Source organism: Falco punctatus (assembly GCF_963210335.1).
Source record: "Falco punctatus genome assembly, chromosome: 19".
Lineage (NCBI taxonomy): Eukaryota > Metazoa > Chordata > Aves > Falconiformes > Falconidae > Falco > Falco punctatus.
The window spans coordinates 5,822,772-5,842,418 of record NC_137599.1 but is presented as its reverse complement, the minus strand read 5'-3'; the positions used below and the strand labels follow the sequence as shown (position 1 = coordinate 5,842,418).

Genomic DNA, 19,647 nt, shown 5'->3' with positions numbered 1-19,647 from the left:
AGCCCTGCTCGGTGCCGGCCCCGCTCGGAGCCAGCTCGACCCGCGGCGCCCCCCCACCCCGGGCCGCCCCGCACCGGCGCCTCACCCCGCACCTACCTGCGCCGCTCACCCAGCCTTGAAGTGGGGACCTTCCGCCCTCCCCCGCCCCCATTGGCTGCGCGCGGGGCATGGGCCTGTCCCATTGGCCATCGGCGCGTCAGTCAGCGCCAGGGGGCGGGGCGGGCGGTGATTGATGCCGTGCCGCGGCTCGCCCCCTGCCCGGCACCCCCCGCGGCCCCCCCCGCCCCGCGCCCCCGGCCCCCCCGCCCCGCGCCCCCCTCCGCCCCGGCCGCCCCCCCGCCCCGCCCCGGCCCCGCTGGGATGCCCCGGGCGCTGGGCCGCCCTCCCGGGTCCGCCGCGGGTCCGCCCGGGCCGCGGGACCGGCGGGCGGGGGGCGGGGGCGGCCCCGCCGCGGGGACGGGGGGGGCGGCGGGGGGGGCGCCCGGAGGAGGGGAGGGGGGGGGCGGCGGCCCCACCGCCGGCCCCTGGCCGTGAGCCGCGGGGGGATGCGGGGCGCCCCGCGGGCCACAGGCCACTCCCGACCCGCGGGGGACACGGGGCGCACGTCCCGCGGGTCCCGGGGCGCGCCGGCCTGGCGGGGCACCGGGCGTCCGGCCCGCGGGGGGCGCCGGCTCCTGGCCCGCGGGTGACACCGGGCCCGGGCCCGCGGGTGACACCAGGCCCATAGCCCGCAGGTGACACCAGGCCTATAGCCCGCGGGTGGCACGGGCTCCTGGCCCACGGTGGCACCAGGCTTGTGCCCCATAGGTGCCACGGGCTCCCAGCCTGTGTGTGCCACCAGGCTCCTGGCCCACAGGTGACACAGGCTCCTGTCCCACAGGCCGCAACACATTCGTGTCTCACAGGTGACATGCATGGTCTGCTGGCCCACGGACTACAGCAGGTTCCTGGCTCACAGGTGACACAGGCTCCTGGCCCACAGGTCACACCAGGCTCCTGGCCCACAGGTGACATGGGCTCACATCCCACAGGCCCTGTCCCACGGGTGACACGGGCCCTGCCCACGGGTGACACTGGGGCTGCAGGGGGCCCAGCAGCACTGCCCCATGTCCCCACACCCACAGCCATGTCAGGGCCGGCCCCAGCTGCCTGGTGGCTCCCGTGGGGCAGCGCGGCAGCGGATGCCCCTGTCCCTGTGACCACCACCGAGCTCAGGGTCACCTTCGGCATCACCCTCTTCCCCTGGGTGAGGAAGACCCTCCTGCTGGCATCTGCTGCAGCTCACGAGGGGACACCGCGGCCGTGGCCTCCTCCAGCCACCTCTGCTGCTGCTTTTTCTTTCTGGCTTTCACCTCTTGCCCCGCCACGGGGCCGGGCGTCAGTCCAAGTGGAGAGCGCAGGTGCCACAGGCCCCGCGGGACAGGTGCCCCCGCTCTCCACTGAAGGCCCTTCTGCCGGCCCAGGGTCGCTGCTTCCCTTTGGGACAGAGGAGCCATGGGCAGGGCAGCTGAGATGCTCCCAACACATCAGCATCACAAGTGACATCCTGATCCCCCATGTCCTGCTCCCCGGGAGCCCGTGGGATATCCTGTGCCCTCGCCAAGCACCCCCAGCATCCGAGCAGTGGGGAGTTTGGTGGGTTGGAGCAGAGGAGGAGATTCCCACCGGTGGCTCCGGGTCAGTTCTACGGGATGGAGCACAGGAGATTCCCACTGGTGGCTCAGGGACAGGCCGCGCAGTGACCGGTCCCACTGAGGTCGGTGCCCCGCAGCCCCCAGGCACAGGGGCCGGTGCAGCCGGGGAGGTGGGAGCCTTCCCCCACTGCCCAGGGTCACTGTGCATAGCATTAGGCCCACGCCATCTTTCCCCTTCAGCCGGTGTTTCCAGCTTTAGGACCAAGAGGATTTTTCCACCATCCCTGTGGTGCAGGGGGTGCGGGGCAGCCTCTGGCCCTACTACAGGTAGCAGCCAAACCGTATGCAAAGTCCACAGATGCCCTGCCTGAAGCAGCTGCACTCACCGTCTCCCACGCAGACACTGTCCCCTGCCTCTCCTGCCCCAGGGAAGGCCGTTCTCCTACGGTGGTTGTAGCCAGGCCGTTTTTCCCAGTTATCCAGCAAAATCCAGCGCTCGGCCGTATTCTGCAGGTGGCTGCAGGCGACACGCGGATTGCCTCTGCGCAGGGCTCCGAGGTGGGTGCGGCAGATGGACAAATAAGATGGACAAAAAGCCACAAATGGGAATCTCCTCCTGTGCTCCGTCCCACAGAACTGACCCGGAGCCACCAGTGGGAATCTCCTCCTGTGCTCCATCCCTCACATCCTCACCCAGCGCAATGGGGCTGAGAGAGAAGCACCTGCCAGAAGGTGCCTTCTCTGAACCTGTTGGGACACACGAGAACACACAAGGGGCAGAAGGCAGCAACTCACCCCCTTCTCTTCTTTAAACTCACTTTCCAAATGTCCCAATGACACAGAATTTCTGTTCTGCACACATCACATGTGGATATGAACTGCTGGATTTTGGAACAGGAGGAGATTTTTAACTGATAAAATGTCGGAACGTAAAGATTGTTAGAAAGGAACTTGTGTCTCCTTCCTGAATGTGGTTTTCTGGGGTATTTTTGATGGAATTGATCTTCGAAAGTTTGTTTTGGGTTTTTTTGCTGATATTTCCCTTATTGGTACCACTGGGATATTTGAAATCCTTCCCATATTTGAGGCCAAATGACACAGTCTGTCTGGGCCAGGAGAGCAGGTCCCCAGTGAGAACAGGTCAGAACCTCACATGAGGTGGGGCGCAGGACTCCCAGCTCCCAATGGATGGACCAGAAACACAAACGTAGCCACAGATGAGGCATGTGGGCACCGGCGGATGCAGGAGCCATCAGCACCCATGTTCACCCGTGCCACGAGGCTGCAGAGGCATGGGGGCGGCCCCGCTGAGCATCACTCCTGCTGAAGTGCTGAGAAACCCAGAAAAGCCCCAAACTGGCCCAATCCCGGGTCAGTCACCCCTCCATGCGCGCTCCTCTGTGTCTCATCAATCTCGGATCTCTTTGCAGCGGCTCCTTGGTCTCCTTCACCCTCACCAATCATGTTTCCATCTCCACTGGCTGCTCTGGGTCCAGCGTTCCCAGCCCGGGGTGTTGCTTCACGGCTGCCCAGCTGGATGCCAGGACACACAGGCTGGAGAGTCACATGCTGTCCGGGTCCAGTGCTGCAACCCTAGGGAAGGGACCGGGTCCCCTCCTGTCCCCGCTTGTCCGGCTGTGCACCGCTCTGGGATTTCAAAGCAAGGAATATCTCCCAGGGTTTATATAGCAGCTGGACCCAAACTGAGAAAACACACTACACGAACAGCAATTTGAAAAGCAGACAGGCAAAAGAAGCAGAAGCCTTATTCTCTGTGTTAATATAATTTTAAACCCTGCTCCTCTGAGGATCAGGAATACAGGGCTTCCTGCCTTAGAAACCCTCTTCTGCTCCGTTAAAAAAAGAACAGATGAACCAGTGCCTGGTCCTGGACCAGGTCTTGGTCAAATGAAGTCCCTAATTTTGACGGAGTGGCAGAAAAGAGGGAGGTGATGCAGTAGCAAAGTTACTGACGAACCACCAGATGAGGCACCAGCAAGGAACTGTAGGTGCTCACAAAGACCAGGTGCCAAAACCATCCCCGCGCTGGAAACCCTGAGCTATGAACAACCCCCAGCGCTGGCTGTGCTGCTGCCATGCAGGCAGGCACAGAAGCCGGTGTTGCAGCTCGCAAGTCCAATGTCACTAATGCTTTGCCCTCCTCTGGGGACAGCTGCAGCTCAGCCTGCCATCAACAACGCTTCGCTTCGCCGCCAGGAAGCCTCCAGCCCAAATCGTCTGCGTCTGAGCCCACACGGAGAAACTGCTACTGAGACACAGGAAGAATAACTCGGCTCAGAATAACTCGGCTCTCGCTGCCGAGCACGGAGCAGGGCGGGAAGTCGGCAGCAGAGCGGGGAATTTAACGGCGGGACTGCATTTGTGCACGCGATCGTAAAAGTCCAGGATTAAAAGAAACATGGGGGAGGCAATGAGGTATAGGGAAGGCTGAAGTTCAGTGTCATTTTTACAAACGTGGCGCTCTAAAAATTAGTGGATTAGGCTAATATCATGGACAAAAATGAGTGCTAAAAGCTTTAATCTAAGATGACTGTACGCAGCAAGAGGCATTTCCACACGGCCACGAGCCTCAGCCTTCCCGACAGGCTTTTCCTGAACGCACAGCGAGCTCTGTGATCATTTCTCTGCTAAGCTGACCACCACTGCAGCCACAAACGATGTCACGAGCCGCTACGGAAGGCAGAATAAAGAAGAAAACAACAACAAAAAAATGTCTGTTCCATACCTGTGAGCTTCCTGAATCTCCTGTTGAGCTGCAGGACGATGAACAGAAATTTTCGGGAGCCTCAGTGCGTGTCCCTCAGCATCAGCATCGTGACCAGCTCCCCCAGTCTGCGGCAGCCCCACGGCACGTGCAGGGGTAACACCAGCACCGTGGGATGGAGAACGGCCCCCACGTGTCCCAAGGTGTGTCCTTGGTGTCCTCGAACCTCTCTCCAGCTCTGCTGCGCTTGCCCACCTCCTGAAGGATGAATCCCAACGTTGACCCAAAGGACCTGGGGATAAACCTGCTTTTAAAAGTAGTTTATTTGGATTTTCGACATCCTTGAATGAATCGCAAATATATTAACAGAAAAGACTTTTCTTTTTCCTAAGACTGTACAATTTTTGAAATAAAAAGTCAAGAAAAGCAAAAAAAAAAAAAAAAAAAAGACCAATTACATTGTTTCAATGCAAATAGTACACACCACACCCACGCTTTCCATTTTTCCATAGTTTTGTTGTAAGAAAATGACAGTTCCCTAATTAATTTCAGTGAACACACTTGCTCTAACTTGGCTGCCAGAGTGCCTTCATGCTCGCCGTCCCCATCCCTGCCCCTCTTCAAAGACAGCAAAATTTTATTGATTAAATACTAATTTTGTGTATCTATCTAGAAGGTAAAATAGCAGCCTGGTCAAAATGTTACTTGAGATTCTTAGGAAAAAGGAAAAATCACTTTAAAGTATGATGTACATATAAAGCAAGGGACAGTTTTAAGTATTAAATCTTCCAGGTAGCATGAATACCCTTTGAACATCCCAGCTGAATTAAAAGCTCCTTCCAGGGTGTTGAAAGTTTTACTACAATTGTTCACAGGTTTTTTTTAGAGACCAAAAGAAAAGGGAAAAAGCCACCAAATTTCCTAGATCTCTGGTCCCCATTTAAACAACAGCGTTTGTTATGGAAAAGTCCTGAGAGCAGCACCTGCTTACTCTCGCTTTTTGCTTAGAAACTATGTTGGGAACCAAAAGGAAGCCAATTAAGATGTTAATTGGTGGCAATCCCACAAGTCCTGCCTCTGGACCGTATGCCGAGGTGCTGCTTGGAAGTTCCTCCTGGCGAGGGACATGCTGGCAGCCGCGCGCGGGTGGGGACACGCCGGGACACTCGGGTGGCTCGAGCACGGCGGGCGAGCTCTGCCGCAGGTGCAGCTCTCAGGGGAAATCCGGATCCTGCGTCTTCCTCGGGAAGGGGAATCGCCCCGGAGTACCTATCCCCACAAAAGCAGTGCGAGATCCGGGACGCTCGAGCCAGCTGAAACATGTCATGATTTTCCCGTCAACTTATCCACCTTCCACAACCCAACACAAGCTGGTCAGAAGTACGTGGCAGAGCCACAAAGCTCCTTTAATATATTATTGTTCCTCAGATGCTAGAAATTCCTTTTCAGGCTATTAGGGAGAGTTTAAACCTATTTTTCACCGTTTATCCTCCTACTTAAAAAAAAAAATATGTAAAAAATCAGAGATTTTTGCTCAGCACTTGAGAATTCTCTCTTCAAGTTATAAAGGTGTCCGTGTGGCTCATGACCAGAGAGGGGCTGTTACAGATGATGTGCAAAACAAGGACAAAATTTAAAAAATTGAAGTTCTAAAGGTAACTAGAAGACCTCTGAAAACCAATACATTAAAAAAAAAATATTGACTGATTACAACAAATATGTTGCTATGAAATTTGTATCACTCCCCATTTATTATGCATAAATTGCTCTTTCAAACTGCTCATATCATACACTTTTTTTATCATCACCGTATAAAGGGCACCAATTGCTGCAGAGAAAGATCGTTTTGGACTCATTAATGTGGCATAGCTTTTTTTTCTTGGAGGAGCAGCCCCTGTAGAAGAGGAAAGTGTTCCTAGAGTGAGAATCTTAACTAAAGGGGTGGGGGAAAAAAAAAAAAAAAAAAAGTAGAAAGATAATTGCACATTCTTGCATCCTGCCTGGACCACACTTTACAAAAAGTTTTAAAAATGATACTAATCTCAGACTTTTATTTGATGTGTTTCGCTAAGGTTCTGATTGTATTAAGGCTTTCACGGTCTTACCAGTCTATCTGCTTAGAAACACTCAGTCCCTCTGGGTTAAAGGGTTGATGTTTTCATGTTACAGTTGTATCTATGTTTTTTGTCTCTTGATTTTGCCCTTCATTAATTTTTATTCTTAAAAAGGGAAGAACATGTCAAAGGGTGTATGAAAAACGACGCAAGGTGTTGCCAATTTGTTTCTCTGGAGCACAAAGTAAACACTGACCTTTCAGAAACTAGGTGAATAAATTAACTCTTGGTTAGAACACTAAAGTGTTTCATGAAAGCTTTTGCAATGTGATTCTCCTGCAATGTTTCCACTCCTACAAGTCTGCACTCTAAGTAGGGACACTGGGTATTTTATGTAGTCTGACGCACCCCCAGCCCTGAGCATGTGCATTGTGTTTGTTCACTGGAGACACCGCGGCTTTAAGGTCATTTACATTCCCTGGCATTTAAGTTACACTACAATATGCAAAAAACTTTAAGAGACTGTATTTGTCAACACTGTCCTTGAAGAATTTAGAAATGAGGTTCAGCACTCTGCTTACCAAGAAAGAACCAAACTAAGACACATTTCTGGAAAAAGAACAAGACACTTTCATTAGTACTATCCCCACATCTACTGGCTTCGTTACAGCAAACCACAAGTCTTTCTTCTGTGACATTTTTCCAGCAAAAGGGAGTCCAAAAATAGCATTTCCTCCTCAGTCGCTTTCATAGATGCGTAAGAGCCAACTAGCCAGACTCGTAGCAGCTGAATATTGCACTGCCACTAACTCTGCGTACAGTTTAAGTCCGAGTGGTGTACTCATGGTGTCAGTAGAGCATAATGACAGTGCTGGCTCAGTGATGTGAAGACCCAGGATGCGAAGGAAGGGGAGAACACAATGGTACCAGTCACACACTCAAGCTCAGATACTGGCTTTTGGAGGTTAAAATTCATCACTTTCAACTGCGTGGAGCTGCGTGTCATCTGCATCTGTCATGCTGCTCTCTTGAGATTCGTCTGTGCCAACTTGAAAGAAAAAGAAACATAAAGTAGTCAAACACCGCGGGGCTGCTTCACGGCAAAGATCCCCACCCCACCCCCCAAACACCAGCACATCAAAGGCGCAGTACCGACAGCTTTGGGCTTCCCCTCCAAACGCTTTAAAGCCATAGTGCTTTTCCTCTTTTGCTTCTAACACACTGACCCCTGCCAGCTTAATGAAGTCTAAACAAATACCTTTAGAAAGGAATTAACACAAAGCACATATTAACAAAACATGCTGCCTTCGCCATCTCCCATCAAAAATCTGAAAACTCAGACACCTGGTTATGTAGGGATTGGTACAGAGGGTTCCAAAATTGCTTTAGGAAGTTTAACCTTCCCACTCCTTCAAAACACACCAGGTGCCTGAAACGCGTATGTTACTCGCCCACTGCGTTATGGACCACTCCATTTACAACCAATTAACGCTCAACTAGTAGTTTGGCAGCCTCTGCTTGCTCCCTGCCAAGCACTGTGTAAGGGATGTGGCAGAAGAACCACTCTGAGTAGCTGCCCACAGAGGTTTCTGATGCCCAGCGGTTACTCCGTTCACGCAGCTCAGACAATGGCTAGTTCAAAGCTTCCAGGAAAACCAGGTTACTACAGCTGTTTGAGTAAAGACAGCGTGCAAGATAGGCATGTGCACACTGAGAGGCTACCCTTAAATATGGAACTTCTAGGTTAAAATTAAAATGAAGGTAAATATCTAATGATGGTTGATGAGACTCTAATCTCCTTTCCACAGTACAATTAACTGTAGATTCCCAAGTAGCTAAGTTGTTTCATGTGGAAACACGGGTGCCTTTTACTGCTTTGACACAAACACTTCACAGGTTTCTTTACAGTGCACACAGCTGAGGCCCATGTCAGGCAATTTAATGCACAAAATGGCTCATGCTAGCCAATATATCAAAAAGAATGCCCCGTCCCCACTACTACCTTAATTTACTTTAGCTTATCTCATGCATCCTAGGAGTTACTCAGCTGAGACTAGAAGAGTTGCACAGTTTATCTGTGTGGTCAGGGAAAATGAACTGCTCCCAGCCTCACACTGTTTTATTTTGTTTACAAGTTGCTGGGGTTTGGGGGTTTTTTGGTGGTTGGCTTTGGTTTGGTTGGTTGTTGGGTTTTGTTTGTTGGTTTGTTTTTGGTTTTTTTTTTTTTTTGTTTTTTTTTGTAATGTGTGTGGGTTCTGTGTGTGTGGTGTTTGTTTGTTTGGGGGTTTTTCCCCTCCTTTTTTTGGGACGTGGAATTGGCTTTTTTTGGTGTCACGCAGCAGTTTCAGGACTCTGTCTCCATCTTCTGGCCAGAAACACACCCAGCTCCCAGTAAGCCCATTTTAAGTCAGCCCAACTACGTATCAAGGAAAGAAAAACTCTTGACACTTGAGGAAGTGCAGCACAGACCAAGTCTCCAGTATTAAAAAACACACAGTGCACAGGATCCATAAAACTCAACGTGATACACAGCAGGAAAATGTGACAGCTTTTCCAGCTGAAGATTCAGAACTGCAGCACATAGAATAGAAAACTCACTCTAATAGATGTGTGCCATTTTCTTCTTGGGAGGAAAAGAATTAAATTGCTTATTAGTGTTTATTTTCTATCACTATTTCAGTCTGCATCAAGGACATCAATATTTACTACTATCCACACTTCACAGAGCTACCCATGCTTCACAGAATTTAAGCTTATAATAAAAAGTTAGAAGAGAAACCCATGCCATTCCTTTTTGTGGATTATTCCCAAGCAGTCCAATGGAAGCGTAGTATTTCCTCTTGATTCAAATGGAACTACTTCCATGACTCTCGTCAAAAGCTACCTTTTATGTTTAGCTGACCAAATATTTTTACCCAACACCCAGTTTGTTAAACTTTTGACAAAGCCTCTACAAACAATTTCAGCTGCCATTCAGTAACCTCAAAATGATTTGATGCTTCTGCAAGGAAAGAGCTGTGGGCTCTGGGAACATCTTGCTCTCCTAGGATACTATTAGCCAACCACTATTTGTACAAATTTGCAGTAGTTATTATCTCAGTCCTGCTTCATCTACAGATTCTAAAGAAGTGTCACAATCCTTTATTTCAAGCTTACTGTAGGAAGCATAAAGGAATTCTTCAGAATGAAGAGCCTCTGGAGGCCTTACTTGCCGAGCAGTGAGGCTGAGCAGCACGTTTCACTTGTGAAACCCATGATCCCTCTCACCACCTAAGCGGAGATACCTCCTCGAATGACAACGGGTTGGAAATACAAACCTGATTCATAGGGGTAACATTCACTGATTTGCTCTTCTTGAGTTATTGGCTCCTCATCATCTGGAAGGTAACGTTTATCAATGGCCTCTTTAATCTGGTTATTGGCTCCTTTGGGGTCTAAGTCCATTGCCCATGAGAAATTCATTAGGGCCAAATGTGTTTGACCCAGCTTTTTATAAACCTAAAATAAAAGCATAAAAGGCTGCATTTGCATGAAGTTGCTACTTGAAGGTTTGGACAAACACACACAATACCAAGCCACAGTTAAAACTAGTATTTTATGAAAAGCAACAGAGGGTGGATGCGAAAGATTTGTTATATGAGTCCCAAGGGAAACAGCAAACATGTGGAGAAAGAGCAAGCAAGTGTTTCTATTTAAGACTTGAAAGAAATTTAAATTAAACTAGCAGCTGACAGATTCAAGAAGAGAAGGAGGTGGATCTTCAGATACAAATTGAAGCTTTGGCACTCTGCAGCAGGGTGGGGTAAGAGCTATCAGTGTACATGTTTTGCTTTGTCTTACCCCCTCACCACTCTCCGAGTCTGAGTCATCATAACCCCAAATCTACTTCTAGCTCAGGAGAAGTCCAAAAAGTCTCAGATTTCTGATGTCAGAGGCCCAGAGCACAGGCTGGGGAAGTATCCCCACATGCACACACTAATGTTAATCGCTCTTCCCTACAGCTCTCTTACCATGAACTAGCAAAGGCATGACACAGTGTCAGACAAATTTTTGATTTGACTCAGCATGGCTGTTCTTACACCCTCAAGGAACATTTTTACTGTCATTGGCAGGTGGACAAAATAATGGGACATTAGGTGACACCTAGCTTGTCCTGCTAAACTGAACAGCAACATTTTCAAGACAGCACCGTGCTGCAGAATCCAGCCCATGCTTGAACTTGTCACTGTAACTTACACTGAAGCTTTCCTTAACGGTAAGGACAGATGAGCAAGTAATTTACCTGTGTTAAGCATTTAAACAGTGAAAGTACTTAAGTTCACCAACAATTTCTGATACAGTGCACTAAAGTGTGATTCAACATTTTAGCAGCTACATGTGCAAATAGCCAACACTGCTGACTGACGGATGGACTATCCCTCAAAATTTTAAGGATTGCCACTGAAGGCATCATTGCTATCATATTGAATCAAGTCTTGACAGAGTTCCATTTTCAGGGAAAGATGCAGTGGTTATGTGCACAGCCACATATCTCTCTTCAGTGAAGTATCTTGATCAGGATCAATTTCTTGCTTTTTAAAATTATCTTTCAAGTTGAGAGTGGTGAAATCAAAGCAGGCAAATACCACCACCACTGGCTTAAGTTATTTTTTTCTTGGTTTGTTTTTCAAGAGCTGAAGGCTGCTCCAGTAATAACTGTCTTTTGCATTTAAAAGCTGATACATAATGAAGCTGTGAGCATTAAGTCTTACTTAAAGCTTTGGGAATTTTTAGAATACTGCTCCAAATGGAAGCAGCTTATGGACAGGCATCAAATTTTCTCATTAGGTGTAAGTCTCTGCAAAGGAAACTGAAAGATGACAGTCAAGTTTTTTTACTTACCTTTCCTATTAAAAAGTAAACAAGAGACTCTTTGGGAACAATCTGTTTCAGTTCTTCAAGTTCTTGTAAAGCAGACTGAAAAGGAAGAAGAATGCTTACTAAGCACAAGCTAGCAGTCTGCAACCAGTTATGACATTACTGAACTGTGAATGCACTAATGTGGGAAAAAAAAAAATACTGGCATTTACATGGAGTATATTCCATCAAGAACAACAGTACACTCATGAGAAGCATCTAAAATTCCTTTTGCATTAGTTTCTCATTTAAAGACTGTAGCATTATCATAGCCCCATTATTACAGAAATAGAGCAGGTTTATAGGGTTTTGGTCTCCTACAAGACTTTTAACAACTCTGACATAAAACACCCCCATCAGCCCCAACAAAGCATTATAGGGTAGAAGACAAGGCACTGACAGTGTATTTACAGTGGGCGCCTCCTTCAGTGCATGGAGCTTCGGAAACACTAAGAACATCGGTGCATTTTGCACTGATGTGCCGCTCCCAAGCCTGTGCTTTTGAAAGGTTCTGGTTTTACATATGTATCTGTGGATGTTTACAAATGATGACTGTGTTTAGAATAGGCATTAGAAGTCCAAAATATTTAGTGAACTTCTACTTTTAAATTAATTGTTGACAGTGGAGAAGTTTATTCTGCTGCGACAGTAACTTGGCATCATTATTAAATTCTACCTAAAAATATTTAGCCTGCAGTTTGAAATAAACACTGCTTTTAGCGATCAAAAGTTCTGCTCCACCCTCTAAACCTTATTCATGTGAAGACAATTTCAAGTTAGGGCTTGCTACATAAAGGGAAGCGTACGTCTGCATTTATTTACCTACCGCTAGCTAAATTTATCACACTATCAAAATTCTCTTAGCACTGGTGCTAAATGCCCAAACTATTTCATTAAGTTTTACATAGTTTATGTGAACAGCATAATTTTAGTCTTACAAGTCTCAGCCTGATAAAGAAACAAGAGTCCAAATGTTTTATTTCCTAAAATACCATTTCACCCTGGTCAACAAGTTTCTTATTGCCCCTGCACTAGTGAAGGTAGCGAACTATTAAGATTTATTGTTCTTCCTCTTGTGTTTATCTTCTGCTTTTCGATTTTAAAAATCATCTACAAATAGGCACTTCATCAAGTCCCTAATCTTAATACATTTTATATTTAATTGGTTCAGTTATGAATTTTCAAAACCAAGTTCTAAGTAAAGTTTTCCCTTTACACATGGGCACTGAAGCCAGGTTTCAGGAACCAGGCTGCAGTTTGTCTTCTGTGGCCAAAACCCAGAGGACAATGGTCACTGGAAAGATCTTTGCTCATTTGAAAAGGGGGACAGCTCTGCAGGGGATCAGGCCAAAGGTGCTCAGCTTCTTAGTTTTCACTTGACCACTCAGCTTTTGAAATAGCTGGTTCTTATCGCTGTAATCTGTTATGGAGCCGTTTGCCAAGGCTGTTTTTTTTTTTGTTTTTTTTTTTGTTTTTTTTTTTTTTTTTTTAGTAATTTAGTATAAACTCATGATAATACAGCCATGCATTCGTGACACCCGCAATAGTTCCCCCTTCTTTCCATTCTTTTTCCAAGGTCAGACTAAAACAATATTAAGAAAGCATCAACAATCAAAACCTTTGTAACAAGGGAACCTTTGTTCCCTTGGCAAAAGGTGGCACTTGTCAAAGCAAATGCTTCAAGACAGGCCAACATCCCAGGCTCTTCCTGCGAGCCCTCATGCCACCCAGTGAGAACCTGTAACCATTTTGCTTCCAGTGTCCCCATTCCCAACTACAGCAATTTAAAGATAGCTTAAGGTTGTCTACATGCACCATGTCTTACCTTGTATTTTTCACTTGCAAATAATACAGAAGCTCTATGGAATTTGCATAGCGGGTTCTTGGGGTCAATGCTAATAGCTTTGTTTAAAGTATCCAAAGCCTTTTCAGATTTTTTCAGTGCATGCTGTACCTATTAAGAAAAAGGAAGAACAATTTTAAAAGGGAAACTAGCAGCTTATCTACTAGACAAAAATAAATCTGTTTGACTACATTTACTTATAGTATGTTCCTTTAAAAAAAAAATATTTGTCCAATTCTAGATCAAGTCTTAACAAGCTTTCTTACAGGAAGAAAACCATACCTCATCTCCACCTCAAAACATTCTCCCCACCCCACAGCTTAGAGAAATCATTCAACCTTTGGCCGGGAGTGAGCTCAATGTCTCTGTACATAGGCGAGCTGCAGCCATCACCCCTGTAGGATCTGACAGTGCTTTGCTGCCACGTAGAAGGCAAACGAATGGCAGCAGGTAGCCATCCACCACAGTGACACAGCCTTCAGTCACCATCACAACTACCAGAACTGCTTCCCAGCTCTGTACACAAGCACTGGCTGGAGCGAGGCCGCCGCTTCCAGGGACACGGTAGCAGACGGATGAATAACCAAGTCCCCCAGTAGCCCTGTCCATTTAACTGAACGGCTGGTGGCTGCAGGAGCCACCTGCCAAACTTCACTTGGCATGAAGTGGCTTAAGTAGGAAGTTGTCACATCTACAAGCAACTGGAACAAGGGCAAAGTGGACATAACAGCCAAAAAAACCCCCCAAGCATACTGCACCCTGAAAGGTGAGACAGAGCACCTTTGCATTTATAGAACTGGAAGTGCTGGTCCAAGTGCATGCAATAGCAGTTAAAAAAAAACCAACCATGTAGTTTCTTACATACTAAACACCCCCCACCACCACCCCAAAATACTCTATTCACATTAGTACCTGCCCACAGTCTCGATTTTCATATCACTACTATTTTGGCTGACTCAAACATGATGTGACAGTATAATTTCATGACAGGTTAAAAGTAGCTTGAAGGGAGAGAAGTGTTCCCTTTCTGACATATTAACTCTGTGGTTATTCATTCATATGGCACTTAAGATCCTCCAAGAGGTACTCTGAACTTGGGCTTTTTTGCTAAAAATGTTCAGTATGACTTTCCCCACTGCAAACAAAGTACAGAGGCAGATTAAAAGACCACGATAGGGTTAAGTTAAATCTACTTACCACTCCAATGTGACACAGTAAGACTGAGCTCTGAGGATTAATATCAAGTGCTTTCTGGAAATGCATTTCTGCTAGACTGAATTTTTCCTGTTTGTAATAAATCATTCCCAATCCGTACCTGCAAGCAGAAAAATAGTTCTGCTAAGAGAGTATTCTAATCAATCTAGTCTTTGCCAGTGAATATGATCTGGCAGAAATGGTCTATACTCTTGCCAACCCTACCCAGGGTGGGAAACAATTTATTGTGGGAGGAAAAAGCTACATCTATAATTGTCTTGGGTTGGGGTTGTTTTTTTTTTTGTCAGTTGGGTAGTTTGAAGAATCTATGTTCAATACCACAGGAAGACTGGCTGAACAGCTACAAAGTAAAAAGCAGACAAAAATTTCTCAAGACTAAGTGACTTACACTAGATCTAACTTTTACTGCTTTTTATTTTTTCCACATAAACAGCTGTAAAAATCTAACTGTATCCTAAGGTGTAAAGGGACAAATCTCTCATCTCTCCAACTGCAAACAAAGAAAGTTCAACCTAGCTGCACAGAACAAAATAGCTGGGGTAATACAGCCAGGAAGATCTGTGGAAACCAAGAGAACTCTCACGTTTTGCCCTCCTTATGGAAGTAACTGTTAAAGATGGGGCCGGCATCTTCTGCAGAAATAGCTTTGCTCTCTGCTTAGAGAGAAGAAGTGGTAGGGAAAACTACATCAGCGGCAGCATCCGGAATATATATCTCTGAAAGGAGTTCTTTATCACAATGCAGTAGGAGGACAATGAAGCAAAACTCACCATGCATTGTAGTGTCTAGGGTTGACTCTGATCGCATTTCTGAAACAAGCTAATGCTTTGTCTAGTTCTTCTGTTAACACAAATTCGTGCCCCAACAGGGTGTAGGCATAAGCATAGTTTGGATCAACCTGAATGGCTCTCTGGAAGAACTTGATTGCAATGTCATGTTCTCGTTGTAAGCTGAAACAGTTTCCTGCAGCGCACCAAGCCTAGTAAAAACAGCATTGCAAAATTAGGACGCTTTTTACAACTCAGGGTGACTAAGTTTGAGCTGAACAAATTCTTCCACACTGCTTTACATAATTATATATAACTTCCTCCTAGATTAAAAACTAACAATAATAAAAGTTAGTTAAATCTCATTCCTGAGAGGCAGATAGGCCTAAATACCCCTTATAGCTACACAAGCTGAAATACAGAAATTGAGAATCTAAGGACAAGAAGTTGTGTCAATTAGATACTTCGATGACTGAAGGTTTTGAAGCTGTTGAAGAGGCTAGAAATAAAACATCTAAGATATTTAAGAATAATGAAGGGGGAGACAGTACATTCACTCTTCAGCTCCCTCCAACTGACAAATCTGGAAATCTGCAGAGCAACAATTTTAGCAACAACCTCCTCCCCCTCCTGCTCAGCAACCAGCATAGAGACTGTAAAGCATCACAGCCCAGGGTCCCTTGCTTTCCCGAATTTTTTATCACCACTGTTGAACTGTTCACTCCTTGTATCAGAATCTGCATTTTCTTCTCTCCAGGATACCTTACTACAACTACCTCATTGTTTTTGATTGCTCTACTACTAGACAAGTTAACACCGCAACAGGATTCTCTCCTCCAACAGGAAGAAAATCCCAATATGATCTACAGTTTTCTCGACTCTGTTAAGAACATTTAAACATGTATACATCTATTACTTCTACTGTGGCACCCATTAAAAGATGCCTTGCTTTTTGCATATCATGACTTTATGTTGCCATACACTCTGCAGTTTAATAGACTTTGGCATAAAAATGTGCAACATTATGTCTGAAAATAAGTTCTAGAGCAAATATGTTTTAAGTGCCAGTGAATTAACTACAGCAATTAAAAGGTGGTACAGGAAAAATAATCCTTTTCTTTGCATACTTGCAGCAGCAGGGGTGACAGACTAACCCATGATCTTCCTGGATGAGTGGTGCCAATGCAAATTTAAATAACCATTAACAGATAAAAGGTTTCAACCTGTTCCATGTGAGCTGATATTCTAAGAAACCATTTCAGGCATCATCAGTTCAACAGATAATCCTGCCACCTCCCTCTCCAGTTTTGCCACGCAGTTCTCACAGGAGAATACACTTGAACTAGATCAGAGCTCAGAGCTTTGCTCTGAATCATTAGATTTTGCCCCATACAGCTACCCTCTTCACACACAAGACCACAGCATTTTATACCTCTGGCGAGTTTTTATCCATGTCCGTCAAATCCTTTGAAAGAACTGAAAGAGCAACATCTTTCTGCAGATGCCACAGTGTAGTCGAATAGATCTCCATGCCTTCTACTCTGTAGTTTTCAATCCTCCTTACTTCTGAAAATATTCTCTCAGCCTAGAGAACAGAAATTAAGCTTAAAACAAAATTCCACACACCAAAGCAGAGTGCATAGGTCAAGGTTAGTTCAGACTGAGCAACCTCTTTGCTTTCCAAGTGTACTACGGAGAGCTACAGGTCCTGTAACTTCCTCTTCAAGCAAAGGAAGCTACTAAACCCTAGCACAGATGCCAGGAGAAACACAGCCATCCCTCCCCACCGCTGACTCCGATGACATTGCTGCGTCTATCACAGCGCACAAGGAAGGCAAAAAAGTTACCCACAAAAATCAGAAAGAGCATAGCATACTTTTAGGGGCCAGTTATGACTATTAGCCATTCTAACAGATGACAGGTATTGCATTCCTGCTGAGTGCTACACCCCCCCAGACACTGTGCATAATAATTACAAGGCAAAAGGCAACAACTGCTGCAGTAAACACAGCTGATGCAGGGATGGGGGAATGCCCAACAGTGTGACACCACAAATAGGTGCTTCAATTTCACTTGAGACAGCTGTGCTTATCAATGAAGATCAAAGAGACTCATGAAGTCTCCCTGACACAGAGCTCTACTCCATAAACTCGAGTGCCAGGTTACAACACAAAGGCCACATGGGAAGAGCTTTGGAAAAGCTTTAGGAAACCATTAGGGTCTGCAGCCTCAGTTTTCAAAATAAACTATTAAAAGCACGGCGTGCTCCATCTCTAAATCAAACCATGTGTACGTTTTAAAAACTGCCTTTGAAACCCACTGCAGTTCTCTCCTGCATTGAGAGTGTTTTAAAGAATTGTGAGGAAATAGGCACATCCATTATCAGGACAACAGTGACAAGGAGAGTTGAACTGCTGGATTACCCTTAATTGCTCACTGCTGTTTCTGAAGCAGTTTGACATCACCTCAGCTGTGCCAATGCTGTCATTTCTAAGACTGCAAAGGAAACTAGGTCATCGATGTGATCTGTGTTGACCAAAAAGGGCGAGAGAAGTTTTTGGATTTAGAAATTGTTTCAGTGATCCAATTTACAACACTGCAGTCAGTACAATTACATGAGCACAGCTGTAAGTGAAAACAGGCAGAGGCAAGGAGACCCCAATGGCTGGATAGAAGAGGATGTAACTAAAAGAAATCCAAAGTGTAACTCAGCTTCTTCAGCAAAGCTCGATGACTATCGATGCAGATTCAAGACCTAAACCCACTCCAGGTATAACTCTTTGTTTATACAGTTATCTCAACTGTATAAAAAGCCTCCCATAGCTTTTGCAGGAAGTCTGCAGGTGTCGTGCAAAGCTGTGCAAAACATTAGTGCAAAGGGTAAGAACCAACCCCCCCAGTTCCTACCTGCATGTATTCTGCGAGTTCGAAGTAAGCTCTCCCAATTTGGCACAGCACCCAGCCAGTGTTGTAGTGGTGCGATGGTAAATGGCTTAAAATATTTATCGCTTCTTTGCAGTTGTATGAACACAAGGCTAAATAACCTTTTCCCATGTCACGAAGAAGGCTCATCAAACCTTCTAGGAGAAAAATACAATAAATAAAAGCGGAAAAAAAATAATTAAATAAAAAAGACAGCTGAGAGTTACTTCAAACTGCTAATCCCATAAGCTCTTCATTGTGGCAGGCACTGCTCCTGAATTTGTCTGTGAAAAATCTTTCAGCTCCCAAACATGGGCTTATACACTCTTAACTTAGGCATAATATTCTAAACATCAGCCTTTGCAATGGAAGTCAGACAGTAATGACTTCTTAAAGCCAGCAACAGAATACTCGGGGAAAAAGAGAAACTCCAAAGTTCAAGGCAACTGGAGTTTTGCATTTACAACAGCTATTCAAACATTTTGTTAGGTCTGAACACAGTTTCCACATGTCTGGTATCCATGGATACATCTTCTTGCTGCCTGGAAACATTACTGAGCCAAAAAGGGAGGAATTCAGCAGTTTGTCTAGGATTTTCTGACAATCTGAATAAAGACTTATTTCTAAACAAACAGGAAACATGAAGACAGAACAGACTACATAAACCCTTCAAAAATAAAATTTTGAAGGAAGATAACCAGGTTACTTATAGCTCCTTTGAATCAGTTTCCAAGGATCTTGTCTGAAAATATTTTAATCATTAAGAATCAGAGCTTGCAAGATGTATCTGCTTACAACTAGCTACTTTTAATACTTCTTCACATGTTCTAAGTTAACTAGAAGATACTGAATTCAATCAGTTTTTATAATTAGACAAAGGTGACAGCCACAGGCTAACTGAAACAAGAAACAAACACTGGAACAACATTTTTTCTTCATTTGACCTTAAAACATAGATACAAGTTTTACTCTAACTACAGTCCAATAGTGTTCAAACAGACCTGCTGCTGCCTTCTGTAGCGTAAAAGCCTGGATCTGTGGTGTAACAGTCGAAATTTTTCCTTCTGAAATGATGGAAGAGTCCAGTTTGGTAATTTCCAAACTATCATTTAAGTTTGGTTGAGTTATTCCTCCCTTATTTGTTTTACTTTTTGTTTTTCTGTTTGGAATCTTAGGTGGAAACTTCATTTTCAATTTTTTGCTATTTTCCTGAAAGTAAGAAGAGTAAGAGTTACATAGAAAGGAAGTCTTTTAAATTCAGAAAATTAAACTTACAAGTGAATTGTGTAAAGTTATTTTTATCATCTTTTCAGCTTTAACAACCATGCCCAGACATGGGACTTCTAAACTTAAGTATACAGGCACATCACTTCACTGAATGTTTATTTGTTCATTTTTAAGATGGCAACATTCACATCACCTAATTACAGTCTACGAATATTTGAGTTTGGTGTTCTACTCCGTTGTTTGAAAAGCAGAAAACAGATGAAAAATAACTTGTTTGGTGCAAAAAAGAAAAAGATAGTATCTGCTCAAAATGAATTCTGCGATAAATATATCTGATCAACACATCCTCTTAAATGGGCTGACA

At 45.4% G+C, this 19,647-nt stretch overlaps 1 protein-coding gene across 4 annotated transcripts in view; it reads right to left on the bottom strand.

Annotated features, from left to right (window-relative positions):
- Window positions 1–6,076: 6,076 nt before the first annotated feature.
- CDC27 (cell division cycle 27) overlaps window positions 6,077–19,647 on the bottom strand; it is a 33,441-nt gene continuing 19,870 nt past the window's right edge. The window contains exons 11-19 of one of the 4 annotated variants that reach the window (XM_080369578.1): window positions 19,058–19,265; window positions 18,042–18,211; window positions 16,567–16,719; window positions 15,138–15,346; window positions 14,350–14,467; window positions 13,135–13,263; window positions 11,295–11,369; window positions 9,731–9,911; window positions 6,077–7,461 (exon numbers count right to left, since the gene is read on the bottom strand). In XM_080369578.1, the coding sequence (XP_080225704.1) occupies window positions 7,379–7,461; window positions 9,731–9,911; window positions 11,295–11,369; window positions 13,135–13,263; window positions 14,350–14,467; window positions 15,138–15,346; window positions 16,567–16,719; window positions 18,042–18,211; window positions 19,058–19,265 (1,326 nt within the window). In that variant the 3' untranslated portion in view covers window positions 6,077–7,378. Of the gene's footprint in view, window positions 7,462–9,730; window positions 9,912–11,294; window positions 11,370–13,134; window positions 13,264–14,349; window positions 14,468–15,137; window positions 15,347–16,566; window positions 16,720–18,041; window positions 18,215–19,057; window positions 19,266–19,647 lie in introns of those variants that run through there. The other 3 variants (XM_080369577.1, XM_080369580.1, XM_080369579.1) reach the window with 3 other exon arrangements.